The 23,190-nt window shown below is 39.2% G+C and overlaps 1 protein-coding gene across 10 annotated transcripts in view; it reads left to right on the top strand.

Annotated features, from left to right (window-relative positions):
* Positions 1 to 23,190, top strand: part of EMSY (EMSY transcriptional repressor, BRCA2 interacting) — a 40,773-nt gene that overhangs the window by 5,241 nt on the left and 12,342 nt on the right. For 6 of the 10 annotated variants that reach the window (XM_065678900.1, XM_065678897.1, XM_065678899.1 and 3 more), the window contains 10 exons: positions 245 to 319; positions 2,203 to 2,378; positions 3,527 to 3,679; positions 7,826 to 8,085; positions 12,452 to 12,728; positions 14,856 to 15,152; positions 17,248 to 17,397; positions 18,846 to 19,019; positions 21,216 to 21,352; positions 22,813 to 22,986. In XM_065678900.1, the coding sequence (XP_065534972.1) occupies positions 245 to 319; positions 2,203 to 2,378; positions 3,527 to 3,679; positions 7,826 to 8,085; positions 12,452 to 12,728; positions 14,856 to 15,152; positions 17,248 to 17,397; positions 18,846 to 19,019; positions 21,216 to 21,352; positions 22,813 to 22,986 (1,873 nt within the window). The remainder of the gene's footprint in view (positions 1 to 244; positions 320 to 2,202; positions 2,379 to 3,526; positions 3,680 to 7,825; positions 8,086 to 12,451; positions 12,729 to 14,855; positions 15,153 to 17,247; positions 17,398 to 18,845; positions 19,020 to 21,215; positions 21,353 to 22,812; positions 22,987 to 23,190) is intronic. The other 4 variants (XM_065678906.1, XM_065678904.1, XM_065678902.1 and 1 more) reach the window with 3 other exon arrangements.

The following is a 23,190-nucleotide window of genomic DNA, read 5'->3' as shown; positions in this document are numbered from 1 at the left end:
AGGCTGGATTCTCGCTGTTTTCTATGAACAGCAGTGTTCTTTTTATCCTTCAGTAATATTTTTGAGCAACAATACATTCATTCTTTCTCCCTGTGATAGCAAGTTAAGTGACAATCTCTTAAATGTAAATGCCTGTTCCCTTTCGTCTCTTGAGTAGATTATTCATAAGTTTAATTTCAGGCTAGAAGTTTTAGATAAATGTTCCTGTCTCCCTTTGACTAAAATATATTGCTGTTTTTAATAGTATTTCAACAGAGAGACATCGTGCTGAAGTTCGGAGGGCAGTAAATGATGAACGACTAACGACTATTGCACACAAGTAAGCTACAGGTCATTTTCTATGTGATATCAAAGGTACCCTTTGGAAAATCCATCATGCCTTAGCTGAAAGATAGAACTCTGAAGATTGAGTTAAAAAAACTGCAGCAAGTTAAGTGGTGACATCAGTGTCCACCCTTCCTGCTTGATGCAGCTGCTGTGCTGGCATCCACTGGGCTGGTTCCTCCTTGCGTTTGCTTTTGCAAGCTCCACATGATTTTGAGAGGTGGAGAGGAGCAGGAGGGCAAGTGCTTTCATATCTTTGATAGTTAATTGCCTTATATTAAGAACTGTCTTTAAACGGAGCAGGATTGGAAGTGTCTGTATTTCTCTTCTTTTTCTGTTACAGCCATTGATTTTTGACTATTGTAGATTAGGTGTTATGGGGAGAAAAAAGGAAATCGTACAAATAGCAGGCCAGTTTGAGTTAGCAGTTATACAATAGATCCAAGGCTTGCCAAAATCAGCAGACTGTTTTAGTGCTGCAGAAGGACTTTTAACATTTTAGTGTTTCAGTGTTCAAGTTTAAAGAGTTAGAAGTACGCAACCAGCAAAACCCACCAACTTCCTTACCCTCCTTTAGAGAAAGGGGAAAAAACTACTGAAGAATAAGCATTTAGTTATCAAATCAGGTTTCTTGTCTTGAATCAAGTTTCCTTTTTAAGTAGCAGTTCTGGTTTTAGCATTTTACAGAACGAGCATAAAGTTTGTCCTGAGGTGTTGAACTTCAGATGGATGTGATAGTATAATCCAGACAAGGTGCGATTGTGAAGTGCTGCATCTCTTTATTTTAACCCATGTTAATTCTTTGTAAGTGATGGTTGGTAATACAGTATTTGGCTTAAATAATTAACTGATTAATGAAACAGAGTTTCCTAGCTTTGCTATGTACAACAGTTGTAGCTTTAATTTCTATTGGAAAGGTGTATTTTTACCTCAGCTGATGTAGCTCTGCTTACACTATATGAATATGTATATGAAGAACACTGAAGTGTATCAGGATTTAACAACAGAGCAGATCCTCTGCATTTTACAAACTAATTTGTGGTAGCTGTTGCTGCAACCTGCAATAGTTCACGTGAGAAGTTGTGTTGTCAGAATATATGAATACATTAAAATGGGTTGATTTGCTGAAGAACATAACGGCATTGAAAAATAATTTGCCATTTTGGTTTTGCTGATTTGACAAATGACTCGTGTAATAAGTCATCAACAGAAACACTTTTCCCATCTTGATAAGAACAGCAATTTTTGGAAGCATTTCAGTTTGTAAGTACTAAGGTTAAGAGAAAACTGGAGCAGCAGGCTGGTTCCTGTTGAGGAAGGTGCTTGGGGTGTATTTAAATCATTTCATGTTCTATTACTTTGTTTGGAACTACTTTAATAAGTCTGAGAAACTCTTTTGCTCCGGTAAAATAAGATTTGCATTGGAAGCTGAGAGTTTTTCCCTGTGAGGTAGTAGTAGATGTAAAATTCCATCCCTTATTGGATGAGCAAATACCTACACATCCAATGTACACATCTATGGGATACGTAGGTATTGTCATCCAGATGTAGAGAGTGTACCAACTCTTCCTGAATAGTAGCTAATCTCACATGGGGGTTTTGAGCGTGGCATTCACACACCTCTGTCCCCTTAAGAGCTCTTCAAAACAAAACAGGTAAAGAAGCAGCAACTCTTAAGATTTCTGTGGGAGGATTTCTCCATCAGGTGGGAAAAATGTAAGGGCTTTCATGAAATGAAGACAGTTGAAGGTTATTGTTGTAGTGTGTCTTTATAAACTGCCTTTTAGACTTTCACTGTTGAAAAAGCCTCTTGAATAAGAGTACCGAGTAGTTTGGAAACTCTGCAATACACTTACAAGGATGTGCATTTCTGTTTAGTATGTCTGGACCAAACAGCTCTTCCGAATGGTCTATAGAAGGTCGTCGACTGGTGCCACTGATGCCACGGCTTGTTCCACAAACAGCTTTTACTGTTACTGCTAATGCTGTTGCCAATGCAGCGGTTCAGCACAACGCATCTCTTCCAGTTCCTGCAGAAACTGGAAACAAAGAAGGTGAGAGAAAGCCCTAACTACTTCAGTTCATGGGAATATAGAAGTAATGTCACGGAAGAAATAGTTCTCTTAGATTTGAAGTGTTAGATTATTATTATAATCTGAATCTTTCTTATTATTTGATATTATTATATTTCTTCTTATTATGATATTATTTATTGATTTAAATGCACCTGCAACGTAAATCTGGTACTTGGTGTTAGTGAGCACACTAGCAAGTGAAATTAAGGAAACCAAATTGCCAGGAAACGGGGGAAATTCACCAGTTAACTTGTTACGCTCTGTAAACTCTCAAAACTTGGACCAATGGCTTAAGCTTTTGTCAAGTTCTGTAAGTGATGAAAGATGTTTAAGGTCTCTTCCGACCCAAAACTGTTCTGTGATTTGATGTTTCAGAACACTTTAAGAATGTAAGTAGGTTTTGGTGAAAGTGGAGAAAAATTTGTTGGTTTTATTATTTTCCCCCCTCTTGAGATTAAACATACCAAGTTAACAAGTTAAAGACTGCTTTCTGCTTTCCCTGTGCCTTTTAAATAATGCTGGTACGCATTTCATCTAGCTTTGCCGAATAGGCTCGAATTGTGCTTCATGCAACTGGAGAATGTGTAGCACTTCTTGAAACAAGCTGGTTGATTCTGGTTGTGTGAGAAATGCTGGATCATTGTGCTATTATTTACAAGAAAGAGTTGAAAAAAGATGATCAGCAAAAACCAGTTGTTCATTACTGAAGGATTATTTTGGTTTCTTCAACTGGTGTGCTGTTGAGGAGAGACACTAGCTATGTTCCATTAGTTATCAGTCTGGATATGGTCACAGTAAAGCAAAAAGATCAAAATACCAAATTAATGCTAAAATTAAAAATAATAAGTTGTAAAGTAAACCATCAGCTTAATACAAATAAATCTAGAATGAACGGCAGAGATTTTTGGGAGTGGGAGGAGGGGAGGTTAGATTTCTCTGTTGTCCTCAGCCATAAATTCAATGGCCATACTTAGGTCAAACTGAGGAGTAATCCACAGGATTGCAGAGGCAAAGATACGGATAATGACCCAATAAGTCTTTGGCTTCCATTTCAGTTGTTAAAATAGTGATAGAATAATGGGATTCTGCACTTCAGTTATACGGAAGGTGTCTTTTCTCCTCTTCAGTGGTGGTTTGCTATTCCTACACAAGTACCACTTCAACCCCAACATCTACCCCTGTTCCAAGTGGCAGTGTAGCAACAGTGAAGTCCCCCAGACCCGCCAGTCCAGCCTCCAATGTAGTCGTCTTGCCAAGTGGAAGTACTGTTTACGTCAAAAGTAAGTGATACTAGCAACTGGTTAACAAAAGGGAAAGAAAGGGACAGTCTTGTGGCTGAAGCATGGACTGAGTTAAAGACTTGGACCTTGGGCAGGTCATTTAATGCCTTTATGCCTTCGTTTAGTCTAAAGGATGAATTTATTGCTTCCCCTTTTCAGAGAAATCATGTTCAGGATAAATCCACTCACTGTAAAATGCTGCAGGGAGCAGTAATGACAAGGACAAGAAGAATGAAAAGTAGTTTCAAAATTAAACCTAGAAATTGCTGTATATCAGTGGATTTCTAATCCAGCTTGGTCAGAACTTGTCTTTAAGGTGGCTCAGCTGATTGCTTCTGTAGAGGACATCCCTCTTCCTTCTGCTGAAGTAATGCATTGTAGTCACTTCCTTGAGTTAGAAAAGGTCCCTCCTTTGCACTCTCATTGTGCACAGTAGCCTGGCAAGCATTTACATGCTCATGTTATCTGTCTGGCCATTTTGTCATTTACTTGGAAGTGAATCTCAGTGAGGCTTGCATTACTTGGCAACTGTGAAAACTCCAAATGAAATCCCACCAGATACCCATCTTCATGCATTTAAACTTGGAAATACCCAGGATATAACATCCACAATCAGTCTTTTTTCTAACCCCCTCTCCCTTCTTTCTTTGGCTAATAGATCAGCTAGTTTTAAAAGCAGAATATGTCTTTGTACATACACCCAGCTCATCAAAGGTAGCTTTACTTAACTAATAAAGCCGTTTCCTTCTGTCCTTATTTGGTGTCTATATCAAAATGCAGGTGACAAAGATTAAGAGTAAAGTGGATCGGTGCTATTTTTATGCTTGCTGTGGATACCCTTCATATTTTAAAGACTATCTTAATCTGTATGCAATATGTGGATGTTTGTGTAAACTTCTAGCTAGTCAGAAATGCCACATTGTACATAATGTTACCTGCAAACCACTGTCTTCAAGCTGAATCCACAAAACCCATTACATGAAGATTTTTCATTTCTCTGATTTAGTGCACTAATCACTCTGCTTTAGTTTAAAGATTCAGGGGAAAAATGTTCTTAACCTCTTAAAAATTTAATTTAGCCCTCTAATGAATTATTACATGGTAATACATGAATAATTACATGATAATGAGTGTAAAACCAGTCTAGACACACAGGAGAGGGATGAAATGTTCTCATTTTTATTCTGTCCATCCCTAGATTGCATTCCCCCCCCCCCCCCCCGCAGCTTTGCATGCTTCATTTCATTCCCTTTTTTTTAAGGAACTGTGTGTCTTTCAGTCTGTGTTGTATCAGTCACCTTAGTTTTAACAAACCTGCTGAAGAGCAAGCTCAGGAGGCCTGAGTTATGGTGGTGACTTTGCCACTGATCTATTGCGTGACCTCATCTGAGTCACAGTCTGATTGAGCCATTAACCTCTCCCTGCCTCTGCTTCCTTGCTTGTCAAGTGTGAGTTACACTCGAGCTGTATTACCTTTTGGCTAAATGCTGGGGGAAGACTTTGTGCAAATGCAGTTTCTAACATGAAATCATAGAAATAATGTCCTTGCAGACCCCCAGCAGTGAAAACAGGAGATGGAATGAGCTCTACTTACCAAAAAATAACGTTCTATTAGTTTACTCTTACTTTCTTATTTTGTATTGTTCTTTGTTGGGTTTTTTTTGATGGATAAGGACTACAGATAGCTTTCTCTGAAGTATTTCTTGGTGACCCACCAAGAAAACAGCACTGTCCTAACATCCTAGCTGCATATGGAGTTCTGATTCAAATGAATTCTGAAATTCCAGCACATTTTCAGTGTGATTAACATCGTCAGAGCTCTTAAGTTTGCATTGTGCACTCACGGTAATATTTAAAACCCTGTTCATAATAGAGTTTAAAGTCATGTAACCGAATATCTGCTTTATAGATGGAGATCACCTCTAGGCTTGTTCAGGGCTGTAAAATGTTGATTAGAGCTTTGAAATCCACTTGTAGATCCATGCTTCATCTGTACAGCTACAGCCAGCTAAGGTGTATTTTTTGGAGTTCAGAGCAAACTTAAAGCGTTTGCTTTTCTTCTTTGGTTCAGCTTCCACAGAAGTGGATTTCCACATCTTTGTGTTGGGTAAAACTGTCTGAAGTGCATGTGTGAATGAGCTGGGACTCGTATGAAGAGAGAATTTCATGTTCCAGAAATCACTTACTGTGCTACAGGGAACTTTCCTGTCCATGTTAATTCCTACATCTTCACTTTTTGAGTGCCAGAATACTTAGTTATTTTAATTGGAGATTGTAGTTAGCTCTTGACCCTAATTAGAGATAGACTGCCAACCAAGTCTGCTTGCCTTACTGGCAAGGCTGCATTGTGCGATGACAGTGTTCTTTGTCTTTAAGCCCCAGGCATATGGAACAAGATCTGCAGCCTTGTTCTGCATAGGGGGGATTGTGTCTTTTTGGCTGATCTCTGGTTTGCTTAACACTGGCTAATTTGCTAAACATAAATGCCACCCATTAGCTGTAAGAGATTTTCAAGGTTATTAAATTCCATCTTTCTGTAATGTATACCGATTTATGAACTTACTGCCTACTTTGGAAAGTTTCACATGGATTTAAGATGCATCAATCAGGCTGTTAGCCTTTGCTCAGCTGAATATTGCATGTCTTTGCTCTATGTGTGCAGTAGAGGACTGTGAGGAAGAATGAAATTCTTTGAGGCCAGACTTCTGTTGTTCGTGATTGCTTGTTTGGTGCCACTTTATGTGTGTTGCACAAAATGCACCAGACGAGGCAGAAGCTGGTAAAGTGAGGTTTGACTTTTGTAGTTAAAAGTATGTCATAAAATAAAGGATCTCAAGATGCCATGCTGAGGTGATAGGGAGAAGGTTTGCTATGATGATAAGCATGGCATAGTAGGTACAGAGGCTGAAACTTAAACAGGGGAGATTTAGGGTAGATATAAGGAAGAAATTCTTTATTGTGAGAGTGGTGAGACACTGACAGAGGCTGCCCAAGAAAGTTGTGGATGCCACATTCCCGGAGGTACAGGACAGGGCCCTGAGCAACCTGGACTAGTGGATGGTGGCCCTGCCCATGGCAGGGGGGTTGGAATTAGTTGATGTTAAAGTCCTTTCCTACCAAAACCAATCTGATTCTATGAAAACAGAGAAGACTACAGAAGGATAAACTGAAGTAGTCCAGTTGGTGTAAACAAAACCAGCAACAAGAATGGTGTAATGTAAAGTTTTAAACTGAAATGCCGTCCTGGGTTCAGCAGTAGCATTTTTCTCCTTCTTCGTAGCTGGTGCAGTGCTGTGGTTTTGACTTCAGCCTGGGAACAGCACTGATAACACCAGTGTTTTTAGTTGCTGGTCAGAATGTTTACTCTGACCAAGGACTTTGAGTCTCATGCTCTGCCAGGGAGGAGGGAAAGCCAGCAGGAAGCAGAGACAGGACACCTGACCCAAACTGACCAAAGAGGTATTCCATACCACAGCGCATCATGCCCAGGGATGTAAACTGGGGGCAGTTACTTGGAAGGGCTAGATCACTTCTTGGTTGGACTGGGTATTGGTTGGTGGGTGGTGAGCAGTTGTATTCTCTTCCCTTGTTATTTCCCTTATTATTATTGGTGGTAGCAGCAGTGGTTTGTGTTATACCTTAGTTACTGGACTGCTGTTATCTCAAGTGGGAGTTACATTCTTTCTATTCTCCTCCCCATCCCTCCAGGAGGGGGCGGGGGGGAGGAAGGGAGGGAGTGAGAGAGAGACTGCGTGGTTCTGAGTTACGTCTGGGCTTGAACCACGACAAATGTGCATGATGTTATCCCAACCCCCTTGTGTGTGTACTCTCATTAGTCAAGCTTCTTGAGACAGAATGAAATCCCTGTACAGGCTCTTAGGTTCTTTAAATCTCTTAAACTGAGCGAAGTAACCCAGTAACCGATTAGGTTGTGGGGTTTGTTTCTTTGCTTTATGGTGGTCTGTATCAAGGACTCTCTGTGGTGGGATACAGGTTGGTTGTGACCATAAGATGTAACTTACATTCTAGTTCTTCTTACCTTATTTGAAAGTGCATACAAGGCTCAGCAAGTTTGTAGTGTTTTAGAAAGCAGTTAGAGTTGCAGATAGGGGAAAGTATAACTGAGATAAAGTACTTCTTTTGCAGGCGTCAGCTGCTCAGATGATGATGAAAAGCCCCGCAAAAGACGGCGAACGAATTCCTCAAGTTCTTCCCCTGTTCTCCTGAAGGAAGTTCCGAAGGCAGTGACTCCTGTCACTAAAACTATCACAGTGCCTGTAAGTGGCAGCCCCAAGATGAGTAATATAATGCAGAGCATTGCCAACTCATTACCACCACACATGTCGCCTGTGAAAATAACCTTCACTAAGCCCTCAACACAGACAACAAACACGACAACGCAGAAGGTATGTGGGGGAAGCTGCCAAATGTTACTCTATTCTGGTTTTATCAATGAGTAAGATGTGATGTTTGACTCTTCCTTGCTGTGAACTGTCTGGCTGTTTTCTTAAGGATTGCCCTTGGGATAAGGTAATCCCTCTTTAAAACGAACAAAGAGAAAAAACCAAACTCTTGTATGAATTTAGTTCACCTGTGTGTGAAAGGACCTGGATTGACAGCCGTGGAGACTGAAGCCCTCTTTTTATCCACAGAACAGGTACAGCACAGGCAGCGGGAGTGCAAGCTTCCCCCAGACTGCCCCACCAATGTGCCTCAACCCTGACCTGAAGGGACCACTTCTAGGGATGAGAGGGGATTCAGTCTCCATGCTCATTCAATTCTTGGCCTCTCTGGTGAGACTGCCAACAAGGTTGCCAGTTAGTACCATTTGTGGTGTTGGGTTTTGTGATATGGACACTAGTCCACTGAGAACTGGATCACATAGGCCACTGAACAGCCTTCAGATGGTAACAACTATTGGTCAAAGGTAATCTTTCTTATTTCTATTTTCCTTATTGATGATTATTCTTTGCAGTAGTAGAATTCCAGCAGCGGTGGCAGGGGCTTTCCCTTGCCAAGCCTTTTGTTTAGAGACTAGATTTTTTTTGGGTCTACAAAGCTTATCCTTGGAGCTGATCAAAGACTGGGGGGGGGTGCTTTATTTTCCTTTCAGTACTAGTGTGCCATTTCTCATTCTACATTAACAGTGTTCTAGTGGTCAAAATCAGTTGCATTATTTCAGCTGAGTGTGCCCAGCCATCACCAGAATGCAGTGTGTGGAAAAGGTTTTCTGTGTTGAAATTTTGTATTGGACTCAGACTCTTAACGTGCCACGTCTATGGCATGACTGTTTTCCCATGGCCTTAGGAAGCGTTTTGGACGCGTCTACTGTTTTGTTCTTAAGATGTAAGAAAAGATTAATGGCTCAGACCAAGCTCATTCTTGGTATGGTTATTTATTAAAGCAGACTTAGGACTGGGGGGTGTCTGTGCAATTAATTTGGCCCTGATACCAGCAGATTGGTGGGAGGCTGGCCACTAACAAGCATTTTTTATTCCAACTGTGGGAGTTTGACTTGAGCTCGAACCCTCACAGGGTGTTTGTTCTATTCGTCATCTTAATTGTTTTATGACTCTATTTGGATTAGCAGAGTTCCCATGTCCTGACTCTTTTGGAAACAAAGGAAGATTAACTGAAGCAATGTGCAATAAAGATCTTGCTTTCTGGCCTTTTCCCACTTCAGAGCTCTTTGATGCTTTCATTTGATTCACTGTTCTTTAACAGTGTCCTGAATTGAATTTCGTCTCTGAATATAGGAGTAGGAAGTTGTGAGTAAGCATAAACCATAAAGTAAAATGTCCTGCATTCAATGCAGCAACTTCACAGCTAGTATAGGGCATCCTGTTGCTCTTGTTAGGCTCATCTTTACAGCAGGAAGAATTTTTCTGCCTTAAACATCTGTAGTCTTGTATTGAGTGTTACATATGCTGGTAATTAAAGATGGAGTTTATTAAGCAGAAGGAAGAGAATAGACTGTTGATGAGGCCTTTCCTGCAGTTGTGCTTCTGCTTGTTCTGATGTAGAAATTTTAGGTTTTGCTTTGCATGGCATTATTTGACTCTTTCTAATCTGCAATGATAGGAAAGCCATCGCTTGTTTCATTAGGGAGCCATAGTAGCGTTTGTATCTGAACTTGTCACACTGCCCTCTTTTGTTGGATTTAGATATGCCAAAATATGTAACTGTGGATCATTTTGGTAAGAGAGATCCCTTTTCAAAGTTTGAAATTAAATGCCAGACTTGTTACACTAAATGGGAAGTGTACTATTTTAAACACGTTCTGGTAGAGATGGGTGAATTTGTTGGGTATGAATGCAATTCTTCATTCCTGCATGCCAGCTTTCTGAATTGCTTTGACGTTTTAGTAGGTTGGAGGGAGATTATATATAAAGGACTAATAATATCACAGCTCCAGTTTGTGGATTCTCTTATTCTGAAGTCCTCTGTCTGGGACACAGAAGGAATCAGGCTAGTGAAGCTTTTGGCAGTTAATGCCTTTGTTTCTTCAGGTGCAAGGTTTGATGTCTCTCAAAATAGAGCTGATAGGACTAATTTTAATATAGATTAGGAATTATTTTTTACCATAATAAGAAAAGAGCAATTTGCTTTTAGTTTAGATTTTAAATCAAGCAGTCTTTCTGCTGTAAAATACATCATGCAGTTTTGGTACCCATGATGAGGTTACTTTGATTTCAACATACATGAGAAAAATAGCATCTCAACAAATACGATTGTGATTTGCGCTTTAATCCTTCTAAGCTTTTACCTGAAAATTCTGTTTTCTGGATATACTTCATACATGAAGATCACTAAACTTTGTTCTGTTCTGTTAATCTTGAGAGAAGAAAAGAGACCCAGACCTGCTTAGTTGCAGGCCAGCAATCGTTGTTGAACTAGAACTCTTTACAAGCTTTATTTCCTTGTGTGATTAAAGTACTATTAAGTGATAATCTTGGACTGATGGTTTTATCTCTGCCTTTGTATGAAGAACAGCAGTTTTCAGTAGTTGCGATTATTCCCAGATTCATCCTACAGATCTGTACTTAGTTAAGATGCTGAACTTGTCCTGGTGCACTATGGATTATATAGAAAGTTTAATGTGAATAATCTGCCTTTTTTAGCTGCAGGTTGTCCTGTGACTGTATTCCTAAATGAGTAGAATGGAGCTGGCCATAAAATTCAAATACTTGGGAAGTATTTCTAGTGTTAACTAACTAAGAAACAGGATAAAACTCTAGAGGCACGTTGTAGGATCTTTTCACCTCCTACCAGAATCAAGCTGTGTCATATTCAGCGCATCTTCATGGCTGTAGCCTCAGAGCAATTTCAGGAGGGTGTTTTGATTGAATCAAGGTTAGGTAGAGGAGAAAACAGTGTAACAGAGAAAATGTTCTTCCTTGGAGTTGGAGAATGCAATAAGGTGTTAGAGCAGCAGATGTTCTGCAGGCATTGGTCAGTTGTGGACAACCTCATGTAGTAAGTCTTTAGTTTTCCTCAGATCAAGATATTAAAGGCTTAGCTAAGTAGTGGGGATCACAAAAATCAAGCACTGGGGCAAAAGGAGAGGCAGGGGCAGCGGTGGGAGTGAAATTTGCTGCTTTTACTCCATCCACGTGGTTATCTTTATTTTATTTTATAAGCTCTTAATCTCTTACCACTTGATCTGTCACTTAAGTCTGTTTCTGATGCCATTATCATGCTATTTCTTTTCTGTATCAGGTTTCACTATTCCTTGGGTTGTAGTATAAGAGCTGACCCTGCTTTTCTTTGCTGCTTCTGTACTTTTTTCTATTTGCTTTTGGTGCATTAAGAAGTTTTAATTTTCAAGGTTTTAATAAATGAATTTATGTGGACAATTGCATAATAAAACAACTCAATGTTCTTGCATGGTAAAGTGAAAATATGTTGCATTTCTGTGCTGTGTGTTTTGGTTTTAACTGTGTGTAAGTAAAAGGAGGTACATAGAAGCAGAATAAGAGGAATCTCTACATTAACAGTCCCCATGTTCAACACATAAGAAATATTGGCTTTCTAGGTCAGTTGCATAAGAACAGACCTCTTCCAGTGTTATAATGAATTCTGTATTTTCCCTGTGTCAGATCAGATTAATGGTGGTGTAATTGTAACTCGCACCAGGGGTAATGTCTATTCTCTTTAGAGAAGTGGCTTTCAGAGAGATAAGAAAGGATTTCTTGTTATTGAGAGCACAAATTAAAGCAGAAATTGTTTCAAACCTAAATCATGTCTTTTGCACTGAAGAAATACTGCTTACAGCTTTGTGCATCAACAGTATTTCCCATTACTGACTCGGCAACTGCTTCTTCATTGCTGAAGAGAAAAAAGGAATCATCTATTCTCTCACTGCCATTTCTTGATGTATGTGCAAGGTTTGGGAGAATGGTGTTTCAAACTTGTTGGAAATGCTTTTAGTTCCATTTAAAATGATTTTTCAGGCTTCCTGGGCCAGTTTAATGAAGCCAAGCAGTTCATTCCTGTCCGTTTGCCTTCAGACATGAGATAATTCTGCTTTAATTAGATAGTAATTGTTTTTCTCAAACCCAGACCTTTCTAATTTTAAGGAAATGTTTATCACCATTTCTTCAAACTAATTGAGTGTTTTTGTTGCCAGCAAATGAGATTGAGTCTTAAACGGTCTTAATAAGCATGTATCCCTAAAACTAAATACGCAGACAGATGCATTACTGCAATTTTATGCTTTTAGATAAAAGCAAAGAACAAATGAATTTCTTGTTGTTCTTTTTCTTCTTTCAGGTGATCATAGTAACCACCTCTCCAAGCTCAACTTTTGTACCCAACATCCTTTCAAAGTCCCACAACTATGCAGCAGTCACGAAACTTGTCCCAACGTCAGTCATTGCCTCAACTACTCAGAAGCAGCCAGTGGTCATAACTGCTTCTCAGTCTTCTTTGGTCAGTACCAGCAGCACCAGCAGCAGCTGTTCCACTCCTTCCTGTACTGCAAATACTATTGCTGTGACTGCTGTAGTATCATCAACACCGTCAGTGGTTATGTCAACAGTAGCACAAGGTATGGCAATAACATTATGCTTATAAAAGATGCTCTTTCAGTGGTGAATTGGACTCTTTGTTTTGAGAATAACGTAGGGGAGATGCACTTGGTGTTTACATATGATGAGTAAAGCACAGGAGATGTGAAAGAAATCGTAGCTTTTCGTTTTGAAAAGATTTCACTTGCAGCAGTAAAACACTATAGCCTCAAAATGCCTGGCTTTCAGAACTATTTGATGCATGGAATATGGATGTTCCCAATATTTAAAGGTGGTTGCTTCTCTTAAAGCCTCATTTACAAAGTTATGCAAAGTTAACATCAGATAAATAGAACTTATGCTTGACATGCTTGGTCTTTAGAATATTTCTTGTGGTAATTGATCTCAATGACAATTCTGAAAGGTAGAGAGGTGTTTACACCCTTTTTATCTGTGTATTTTATCAGCATGTTATTTTTCATGTGCTTCAGTTTAAGACCTGATTGGGCCTGGATTAAAATTCCTAGGTTTCTGATTTCCAGCTCCAAGTATGTGCTAGCATGACTGTTTCAGCTCCACAGCCACTAGGTAACATTGGAAGAGAAGCTCTGCATGAATGAAAGTGCCTTAGTGAGCAGCCCTTGAAAAATAACTGTGCCTGCCAATGAGAAGTGTCACATTGCAGTTTTTCCTTGTCTGTATTTTCCATTCTTGTTTCATTCCACAAAATATTGGGCAACCAAATCAAGGCTGTAGAGGTATTTTGCCTTTTGTATTGCTGCTGTTAACCAGATCCTGAAGATCATAGAATCGTAGAATGGTTTGGGTTGGAAAGGACCTCAAGATTATCCAGTTCCAACCCCCCTACCATGGGCAGGGACACCTCACACTAGACCATGTCAGCTAAGGCTCTGCCCAGCCTGGCCTTGAGCACTGCCAGGGATGGAGCATTTACTACTTCTCCGGGCAACCTGTGCCCTTACAGTAAGGAACTTCTTCCTTATATCCAATCTAAACTTCCCCTGCTTAAGTTTTAACCAATTGCCTGTTGTTCTATCACTACAATCACACACAATTTGTAACCTGTAGAGCACAAGGGCTTACAGCAGAATTTCATATCATTTGAACTGCGGGTTTTTAGTTAGGTTTGATCATGTGAGAGATTTTACTTCTAAAATACAGGAGATGCAATATCTCTTGAACGGTTTTGTTTTTCAAGACTATCAGTGTCATTGCAGAAGATGCTAGCGAAACGTTCTGTGACAAAATAGTAATCACTCCAAATGCGAAGGAAGTTCATGAATGAAAACAACTGACTAAGAAAATGGGGAAACCATCTGAGAGAGTGCAGTGAGAAAAGGGTTATTTAGATTGCCAGAATTACTTTTTATTATGATTTCTGTCATTGTCACTGCCATCTCTAAAGGTAGCAAAATACAAGAGATTTTCTTTGTATGTTCTAGTACAACTGGGACTTGGTTTGAAACTGCCTTTGTAAGACATGGACTTTGTGTTTGCTGGTGCTTATGGATGTGCAGTTTAGAGTTATAGATAGAACCAAATTTTTCTGGAAATGCTGTGACAGCTATGTATGGGAATGACAGAAGTATTAAGATTTATTTCAGAACTTCATCTTTCCATCTTACTGCAAACTTGTTTTAATCACTTTATTACCTGTAAGATCACTTAACCGATCAGCACAAAAATGTGTTCCATAGTTTTCTAAATTACGTTAAAGTACTTGATTCTTTTAAACCAATATTGTATTCACTAAGAGATACTCCCTTCTAATGTTGATGGGTTTGACGTTTGACATGCTCATATCTCTAACTTTTTGTAGTCATGATTTTCACTATAAATACTTGGATTTCTTGAAACCTAAAGTATCAGACTTTGAAAATGTTTGTGAATTAATTGCACTAGAAAAGGTGCAGGAAGTAAACTGGGATTATGGTCATTCCATTAGCTGCTATTCTGCTGCCACGTTGCAAATTTGTATAAAGCTCCATTGTCTCTGATTAGAGAATGTCTCCTATGTGGGAGCTTTCTTCCCTTGTGTATCTATGCATTTTTCACTAGGAAAGGTAGTAGTTGAAATGCAGTATGATTTTAGAAATTGTAATATTTGTGTTGCACTGTCCAGTCTTAAACCATTTACTCTTTCACAGGTGTGTCTACATCAGCAATTAAAGTTGCCTCTACAAGGCTACCTTCTCCAAAAGGTTTGGTTGGGAACCCGACACAGATATTAGCACAGTTTCCCAAACAGCATCAGCAGTCCCCCAAACAGCAGCTGCAACAAATACAACAGGCCCAACAACAGCAACAACAACAACAACAGCAGCAGCAGCAGCAGCAGCAACAGCAGCAACAACTGGTGCAGTCCTCTGCAGTTCAGCAGCAGCCGCAGCAATCTCAGTTGCCACCTGGCATCAAGCCCACCATTCAGATCAAACAGGAATCAGGTAGTTGGAGTTAATCTTGGGTCATATCGCTGATTGCTGAGGTCTAACCGCAGCTCGGGAGAGGGCAGAATTCTGTCCCAAAATGTGCATGGGGAGCTGTGATTACTTGGGTACAGGATTTGGCATTAAACCTGGATATAAGCAGATAGTGACAGTTGTCTTAATGTTTTCAGCTAACATGAATTGAAGGATTTGGTTCTGTCCTTGTTTGGTACAGGTATTGCAGACCATGTTTTAGGAATAAATGTTTTATCTTTAGAGATCAAAAGGTATGTAAATATCTTCACAACTAACTAACACAATAGCAACCTGGAAGATGCCAGTTTTGTGAAGACCCAAGAGCTCAACTGTTTCAACTGGAAAAATAAGTTAATCCATGTTGTAACTCTTTTTTTGGGGGGGATCCAGAAATCAAAACCTACTTTTGAGGTACAAAAACACATACAATTAGATCTGAGACTGGAAGTTGGACTGGATTCTTGTTGTAGTATTGATTCATTCAGTTGACTTTGGGCAAGTCTTGTCGTCTTTCTATCTCTGCTGTAGAATAGAGTTCTTATCTCCATAAGATGCAGTAAGAAGTAATGCTTGCAAAGTTACCTGATTCTAAAAGAAGTGCTATAAAAGTGCAAAGTATTTTTATGTCCATATTTTATATTAATCTTATTCATGTCAGTTAAATTATTACTTTATATTCGTACTATTTAGATCAGAGAATTAAAATACACCACAGAATGAAATATAAACAGCTCTGCTCCTGTCCTTTGATAAACTTCCTTTTGGAATGGTCCTAGGACTATTGCCTAAGGAAAAATACCTACTAATGAAGACAGGTAAAGAGACCTCCAGTGAGTGAACAGTATTCGATCAACAAGAACTTCATTCCTTGCCTTCTACCATGGGTGTAGGTTCAGTGTGCTTTTTAAGTTTCTTCAGAAATACTATCTGATACCTATTCTTTCTGGAAGGTGTGAATCAGTTATCACAGAGACTTTGCTTTTTATCCAGTTTTGTGTCTGGATGCCGCAAAGGCTTCAATTTCTCTTTCCTAACTTCATTATTTAAGTTTGGAGCTAACTTGCTCCATCTTGCTTTTATAGTCAATGTAGAAAGAAGAAAACATCTCAGGAGGATGTTTCACATCCTGAGTGGACAAAAATTATTCACCTGGAAATATTTGTGCACTGATGTGATGCCTACATTTAGATGAGATCAATTCAGGCTGGGTGTTTCGTGGCACTTAACCAACATAATGTAATACGTTTTCCTTATCATGGAACAGAATGTAAGTTGCAAATATCCTCAGATATACTTTTGAACAGATGGTGTGAATCTCCTGGTTTGCAACTGGGAAGTGAATCTTACAGGGGTCCCATTCCGCACTGCACAAATGGAAAGAGAGGGAGCAGGATCCTTGCTGTATTAAGGTGTCCTCATCCTTTGTTCTTGCTGAATCTACTCAGAGCTTGTTTCAGCCCAGTTCCCTTGTGGTTTCAAGACTGCAGTTAGATCAAGAGGAGAGAGAGAGCAGTTTACTTAAAGCAGTCTTCCCTAGCCAGTGTCACAGTTGCTTCCTTACACCCGCTAATACTCTGTGCAGAAAGCTTTTATTAGTTTAGCCAAAGGGATGAAATTGAACTAGGCTCCTTAAGAAACATCAGAATTTAGACTAAATTGATGAAGAATCATTCCACTTTTAGATGGTTCATTGTATGAGCCAATTCAATATTGGTTGTAACCTGTTGTGTCCTGGGAAACATTCTATGTATTGAATCATGGATTAGAAAAGGTTAAAAATCATTACAGCAAGTCATTAATGGAATAGAATCCTGCGCTTCAGTGGGAGTAGGTAGGAAATGAAACAGGCACCTGGGAGATTGAAAGATAAAGATGATTTTTTATTTGCAAAACAAAAACCAAGCAAAAAAAGCCCCAACCCAAACAAAATAAGTATTTTTTTTCAGCATCAAGAATACATGGGCTCAGAATAAAAGCCTTGTGAGGCTTCTTGCCCACTCGGGCTTGGTCTGAGAAAGCATTTCAGAAAGTAACTTTTCGTGCCTGTATTTTAACAGTGACCTTTCTCCTTTCCTAGGTGTTAAAATAATCACTCAGCAGGTGCAGCCCAGTAAAATCCTTCCCAAACCAGTTACAGCGACCTTGCCCAGCAGTAGCAATTCACCTATTATGGTGGTTAGCAGTAATGGGACTGTCATGACAACTAAACTGGTCACTACTCCCACTGGTAAGTTATGGCTCTGAGAAGGGAAGGGAGGGTTAACCCAGGCATACAGGTCATCAGACATGGTTTATTAGAGTAAATAAAAGATAAAGCTCTTCTCTGTTGTAAACAGTGAGCACAACAGCACATTCACAATCCTGTTAGGATTTATTCTGGAGTAGGATTTTTGCACTGAGGGCTCTTTTATTCCTTTTAGGATACTTTTGAATTAGTACACGAAAACATGATCATTTCTTCCTCACTGGGTTTATTTTGAAGTTTTCTTGCAACTTACACTGATACTTTGCACTTCTGTAGCACTTTATGTAGTTGATTTACATTTTTTAGGTACCTCAAGCAGACAGCATCATTGCTGCTTTACATAGATGGACTTTAACAGACAGGTGACTTGCTCATAGACCTGCAGTGACTTTATAAAAAGGCCTGTAAATTGAATTTGAAACTCCCAGTGTTTTTAATGTGGATCTAATTGTATTTGTGTTTTTACTGACTAAAGATCAGAAATAATGCAGACTTGTATGAGGACAGCTTGAAAGGCAGCTTTATCCTAGTCTCAGAAAACTACCTTCCTGATCTTTTATCATGGGTTGGGAATATCATTGCAACTAATGCTTTTTCATTTAAACTTTTGACGTACTTCACAAAAACATTAAGTGTATGAAAAACACAGCAGCTTTTCATTGGTAAAACCTGTATTGTGCTCCGTTCCGTTTGAGCAGGTGGCTTTCTTGTTGTAACAAACTGGTTTGCTCTATGAACTTTAGCAATCAAGGTCTATAGTGCACTACCCGCAGTAGTACAAGCAGAATGGAATGAGTCTTCTTGTAGTTGTTGACTTGTATTATTCTGAGCAAGTTTTCTATATGAACCCAAATCTGTTTTCCTTCTGAGAAGGAGTAGGTCTGAAAACCCAGCATTTGTACCATGTCAGGAGGTTTCTTTTGTACTGCTAAAGGTTAAATCTATATAACTGCATTGTGAATAATAAGTTTCTTCTAGAGTGATATTTAGACCAGTTACTGGTGGTGTTCTTTATAGCGAATTTGTCATATAGGAGAAGTGAGAGTATAGGTGCCTTTGAAAAGAAGAAGGGATCAGTTTTGGTAGTGTCATCAGATACCAAACTCTTGAGCATCTAAGGGAGCAAGTGGCAAACATACAGGCAGAATCTAAATGCCTACTGCAAGCTGAAATCTTAGGCACAAGGATGTGAATTAAAATATGGCAGTCATGGAACATTTGGGAAGAAATAGATTTAAAAAGTACTAGAACTGTAAAGACTTGTTGTAAATTGCAGTGTGGGGTTTCTTCGAATAAAATCTGATGCTTTTTTGTCTCTCAACTAATTTACTTTGCCACAAACTAACTTATTTTTCCACAAATGCTAGTAGACCATGTTATATCATCATCATGTTCTAACAATGATCTTCCTTGTTCTCTCTTCAAAACAGGAACTCAAGCAACATATACACGGCCAGCAGTTAGCCCCTCGATAGGGGCTCGGATGGCTGGAACTCCAGGGGCTGCTACTTATGTGAAAACTACAAGTGGTAGCATCATTACTGTAGTGCCAAAATCACTGGCTACGCTGGGAGGGAAGATTATCAGCAGTAATATTGTTTCTGGTAGGTCATACTTTGATATTAAGACTTATTTCAGAAGTAACTTTAGACTTGCTCTGATTGTTCAGGGGTTTTGTGTGAGTTATTTGCTTAAATAATTGTTAGGTTTATTGGAGAAGAAGTTAGTTCAGAAGAGAAATAGCTGAGGATGAAGAAGATAATGGGTAGAAGTTACAGAGGTGAAGTGTTCTTAAAGATTGCAGTATCTTTTGTGTTTAAGAAGTAAACATATAATGTGAGGGAAGCCTGGGAGGAAAAGGGAAATGTGGGGAAGGAGAGCTATTATATCATCTTGTGTTATTAGGCAGAAAGATCTGAAAAGCGTGCTTGCCCCAGTTTAAAGCACTTTATAATCTGGATCCTGCCCTTTTCTACTCCACTGCACATCCAAAGAGGCAGAATAAAAGTGACCTCTATATGTTAAATTCTGCTGTGCCGTCTTCACCTCACCTTGATCTTCTGTTAGTGTCAGCCTCTTCTAACTTTAAACTCTCAGCCTCATGCAGACCTTGCTGCTTATCTTTGTTAGTCTGATGACCAGCTTTTATGTTCTCTGCCAGTATAACCTCTAAATATAGGGTCTCTTTAGGACCAGGACTAAGCACGCTCACATCAGTCACAATTTCTTAGTTCTTGAACACCAGCAGAGTTAAAGCAGACCTGATGCTGCATTTCCTATCAAGGTTCACATATACAGCAAGATCCTGATCTGGTGGGTCTGTTCATCCTGTCTAGTAGTATCTTTAAATTACTCAAAGATCCTATTGTTGGCATTTAGCAAAGATATGACAGCAGCCGGCTCCTGTCACTAGAAGGCATCCAGTAAACCCACTCTGGAGTGTAGCCTGGTAGAGGAACCTTAGTTTTTCAGATGTTGATTTCTGTGCAATGATATTTAGGGCTGATGCAGTAGCTTCTTTGGGAATAAGTAACTTTTTTAGCCTGTTGAGGCTGTGATGAGTTACTAAGAAGATTTTTAGATCTACTAGTGAGTTTAAACACAAATGCAAATAGTATTCTCCTAACCCAGCTAATACAGGGAAAACCCTTAATGGGCCTTGATAAGGATAATAATGATTGTTCTAAGCCAATACCAGTTCTAAAAGGATGCCCGCTTTTTGTTGTTGCTTTGTGGTTGGTTTTGGGGGGGGTGGGTGTTGGGGTTTTTTATGTTTCTTTTGCTTTGGAGTTATTTTTTGCTAAAGGAGCAGTCTTTAGATACCTCTGAAGTCACTAGAATGAAGTAAATCATAATCTCATCTCAGCATGTCTTCCCTTCCCCAGAATTAGTAGCATTATTAATCTGAAATACATAGTGAAGTACCTACAGGCATGACTAATGGGTAGGAGATGGTAAGGGGAGACACTGGGTTTGCAGCTCTGCTATAACTGAGTGGTACTTTCTTCAAGGAGGAAGTGGAAGGTGTGGATGAGAAGCTGTTTGAATAGATATTGAAATGACAATTTGATAACACCAATGACTTACATATCAGTGTAGGTACTCTTGTAGGAGAGCTGACCAAATTACTTGTTGCTGCAGGTTAATGAAAACCCGATACAGGGAGGGGAACTAATGAAATACTGGGAGAGGCACAGAAACAGCCAACACAGCTCTTCAAAAACAAAATCCCCACACTTCTAAATTCAGCTTTTAAGAACTGATTGTAAACCAGTAGCATATTTTTCTTCTTTTTCCTTCTTTCAATCCACTACTTATCACTTGTATTACAGCAGTTCAGTGCCAGAAAGAGCTGGTATCTCTCTTGACTACAAGATACGTTCTTGGTACGTAGATTCTTCTACGGAGGTTATCTGTAGAAGAATATTTGTCTGTGCAAATAGGACCTTGAGTTGAGTATTAGTGGTGTCCTTATCCCCCCCTTACTCTAGCCTTTGAGAAGTTAGACATGTTAGTTTGCTCTGTAATTTGTGAGAAGGGGCTGACTGTCCTTATGCAGAATGAATTACTCTGTCCTGGGCATGCCTGTTTTTACTGTAGGCAAAAGATTTGTCGAGTGGGTATCTCATCTTAATATATTGAGTTGGGTGACATAAATTCCCCTTTCAGATGATGCCCTTTTTTTGTTATGCAGCCAGATTTAAATACAATGATTCCTATATAACTTATCAACCCCTGCAGTGGAAGAAAATGTATATGTGATAAATCGAGTGCTGGTTTTTATCCCCACAAAACTTTAGGAACTACAACCAAAATCACTACAATTCCAATGACATCCAAACCCAATGTGATTGTTGTGCAAAAGACTACTGGCAAAGGAACTACGATTCAAGGGCTTCCAGGCAAAAATGTTGTCACAACACTGTTGAATGCTGGGGTAAGTTAAGAGTTTCAAGTCTCAGAATGATAGCTAAGTGACAGGCTGTGTGGTGGCTGCTGCATTCATTCTGCTAAAGTCCTTATTAAAAGCAAACTGTGCATGAGCTCCTTACCAGATACAGCATGCCTTGATGTCAGGGATGTTTCAAAAGCGAGTATGTTTTGCAGGATATGAAAGATGCTTAAAGAGAACTGGAAATGTTCCTAAAGGAAAACAACTTTCTTGAGTTTGCCCTTTTTCCATGGTTAAAAGGTTTTGTAATGTTGAAAGGATTAAGTAGAAGAAAATCACTAGAATCTTACCATTTGTGCTCTAGTGAGAACCATGGTCCTCTGTGTTATAAACTTGCATCTCCAATCACTTATATTTGGGATGTAAAGAGCAGAAATAAGCTGTCCCTGCACAGTAAAGGTACCACCTGTCAATTTATGTGGTGTTTTAACACTTTGTAGCTGAGTATTATGTACTGTTAAGTGGTATTTTGGATAACCTGGTGTATACTAAGAACAAAATCAAATTTCCAGCTTCAAATGGGTTTACCTATGTTAGTAAATAAAGATGATGAACATACTTTATGCCCCTAGATAGAACTGTGAGGCTTAATGCATTAATCATACCATTTTTTAGTCTCCATGTAGCAGAGCTGAATAGAGAGGGTTCTTTTAAACCTTTTGGGATTCTTCTAGAAGATTTTAAACTTCCCTGTTTACAAAACTTAAAGCTGTGTTTTCACACAAGTGGAAACCTTGTGATGTTACACAGTAAAAACCGCCAGAATGTGCTGGTATTGCTGAAACAAGTATGGTTCTTGGGATTTCCAGCTACCTGATGGGAATTTATAGAAATAGTGGGAGAACTGGCAACTAATGTTGTTCCTCATCTGGTTTGTTACTGTTTAGAGCTAAAAACAAGCATGCTCGATGTCTTTGCTGCTCTTAAGCTATCAGGAGTCAACTCATATGTCAGCACTATTCTAAAGCCAAATGTTTCCTGTGAAATGGCTGTAAATCTGTATCTTTTAAATGAACTTTTTAGTTGGAAAATAAAGTCCATGATATTAAGACAAAGATCTATATTTAAAGAGCTTCTTTTCAGAATCTTAGTTCAAGTTCTGTAGATGTCTTAAAGTTAGTGTTAAACAGAAATAAGAGGTTTATTTGACAAGGATTTGAGGGAAGTTCCAACTCATGTGAATTCTTTGAAGCAACTTCAAAACACTTGTTCAGTGTCTTTTAGTCACTACTTTTTGTTCACCCCTTCAGAGCTGCTCAAAAGGTAAAGTAATGGAAAAGGGGATTTTGGTAGCTTTTTCCACTCAAAGCTGTAAGGTTATATATATAGGCAGCAGCAGGTTGATGTCATGGTACACACACTCACCTATAACTGTATTTCTTAGAGCAGTGGGTCTCTCTGAAGAATTTCACTAAGTTAACCTGTAAACTTTGACTTCTCTACAGGGGGAAAAAACTATTCAGGCAGTGCCAGCAGGAGCAAAACCTGCTATCATCACTGCCACAAGACCCATCACAAAAATGATTGTTACACAGCCAAAAGGAATAGGGTCCACGGTCCAGCCAGCCACCAAAATCATCCCAACTAAAATTGTTTATGGTCAGCAAGGGAAAACGCAGGTACAGTGAGGACCCATTTCTGTCTTGAAATATACCCCTAAAATTTAATGGAAAGTAAATAATTTTTCAATGTGTTGCCACATAATGTTGCAAGCTTAATATATGTCTATGGGGGATGAGATTTAGGGGTGTAATGAGGTGGCCTTGATACTTGAGCATAGTGTTTGCATTTGTTAGCTTTTTCTGGAGGCCTAGAGCAAGCCA

This window comes from Lathamus discolor, chromosome 4 (assembly GCF_037157495.1).
Source record: "Lathamus discolor isolate bLatDis1 chromosome 4, bLatDis1.hap1, whole genome shotgun sequence".
Taxonomy (NCBI): Eukaryota; Metazoa; Chordata; class Aves; order Psittaciformes; family Psittacidae; genus Lathamus; species Lathamus discolor.
This window is presented reverse-complemented; position numbering and strand designations above follow the sequence as displayed.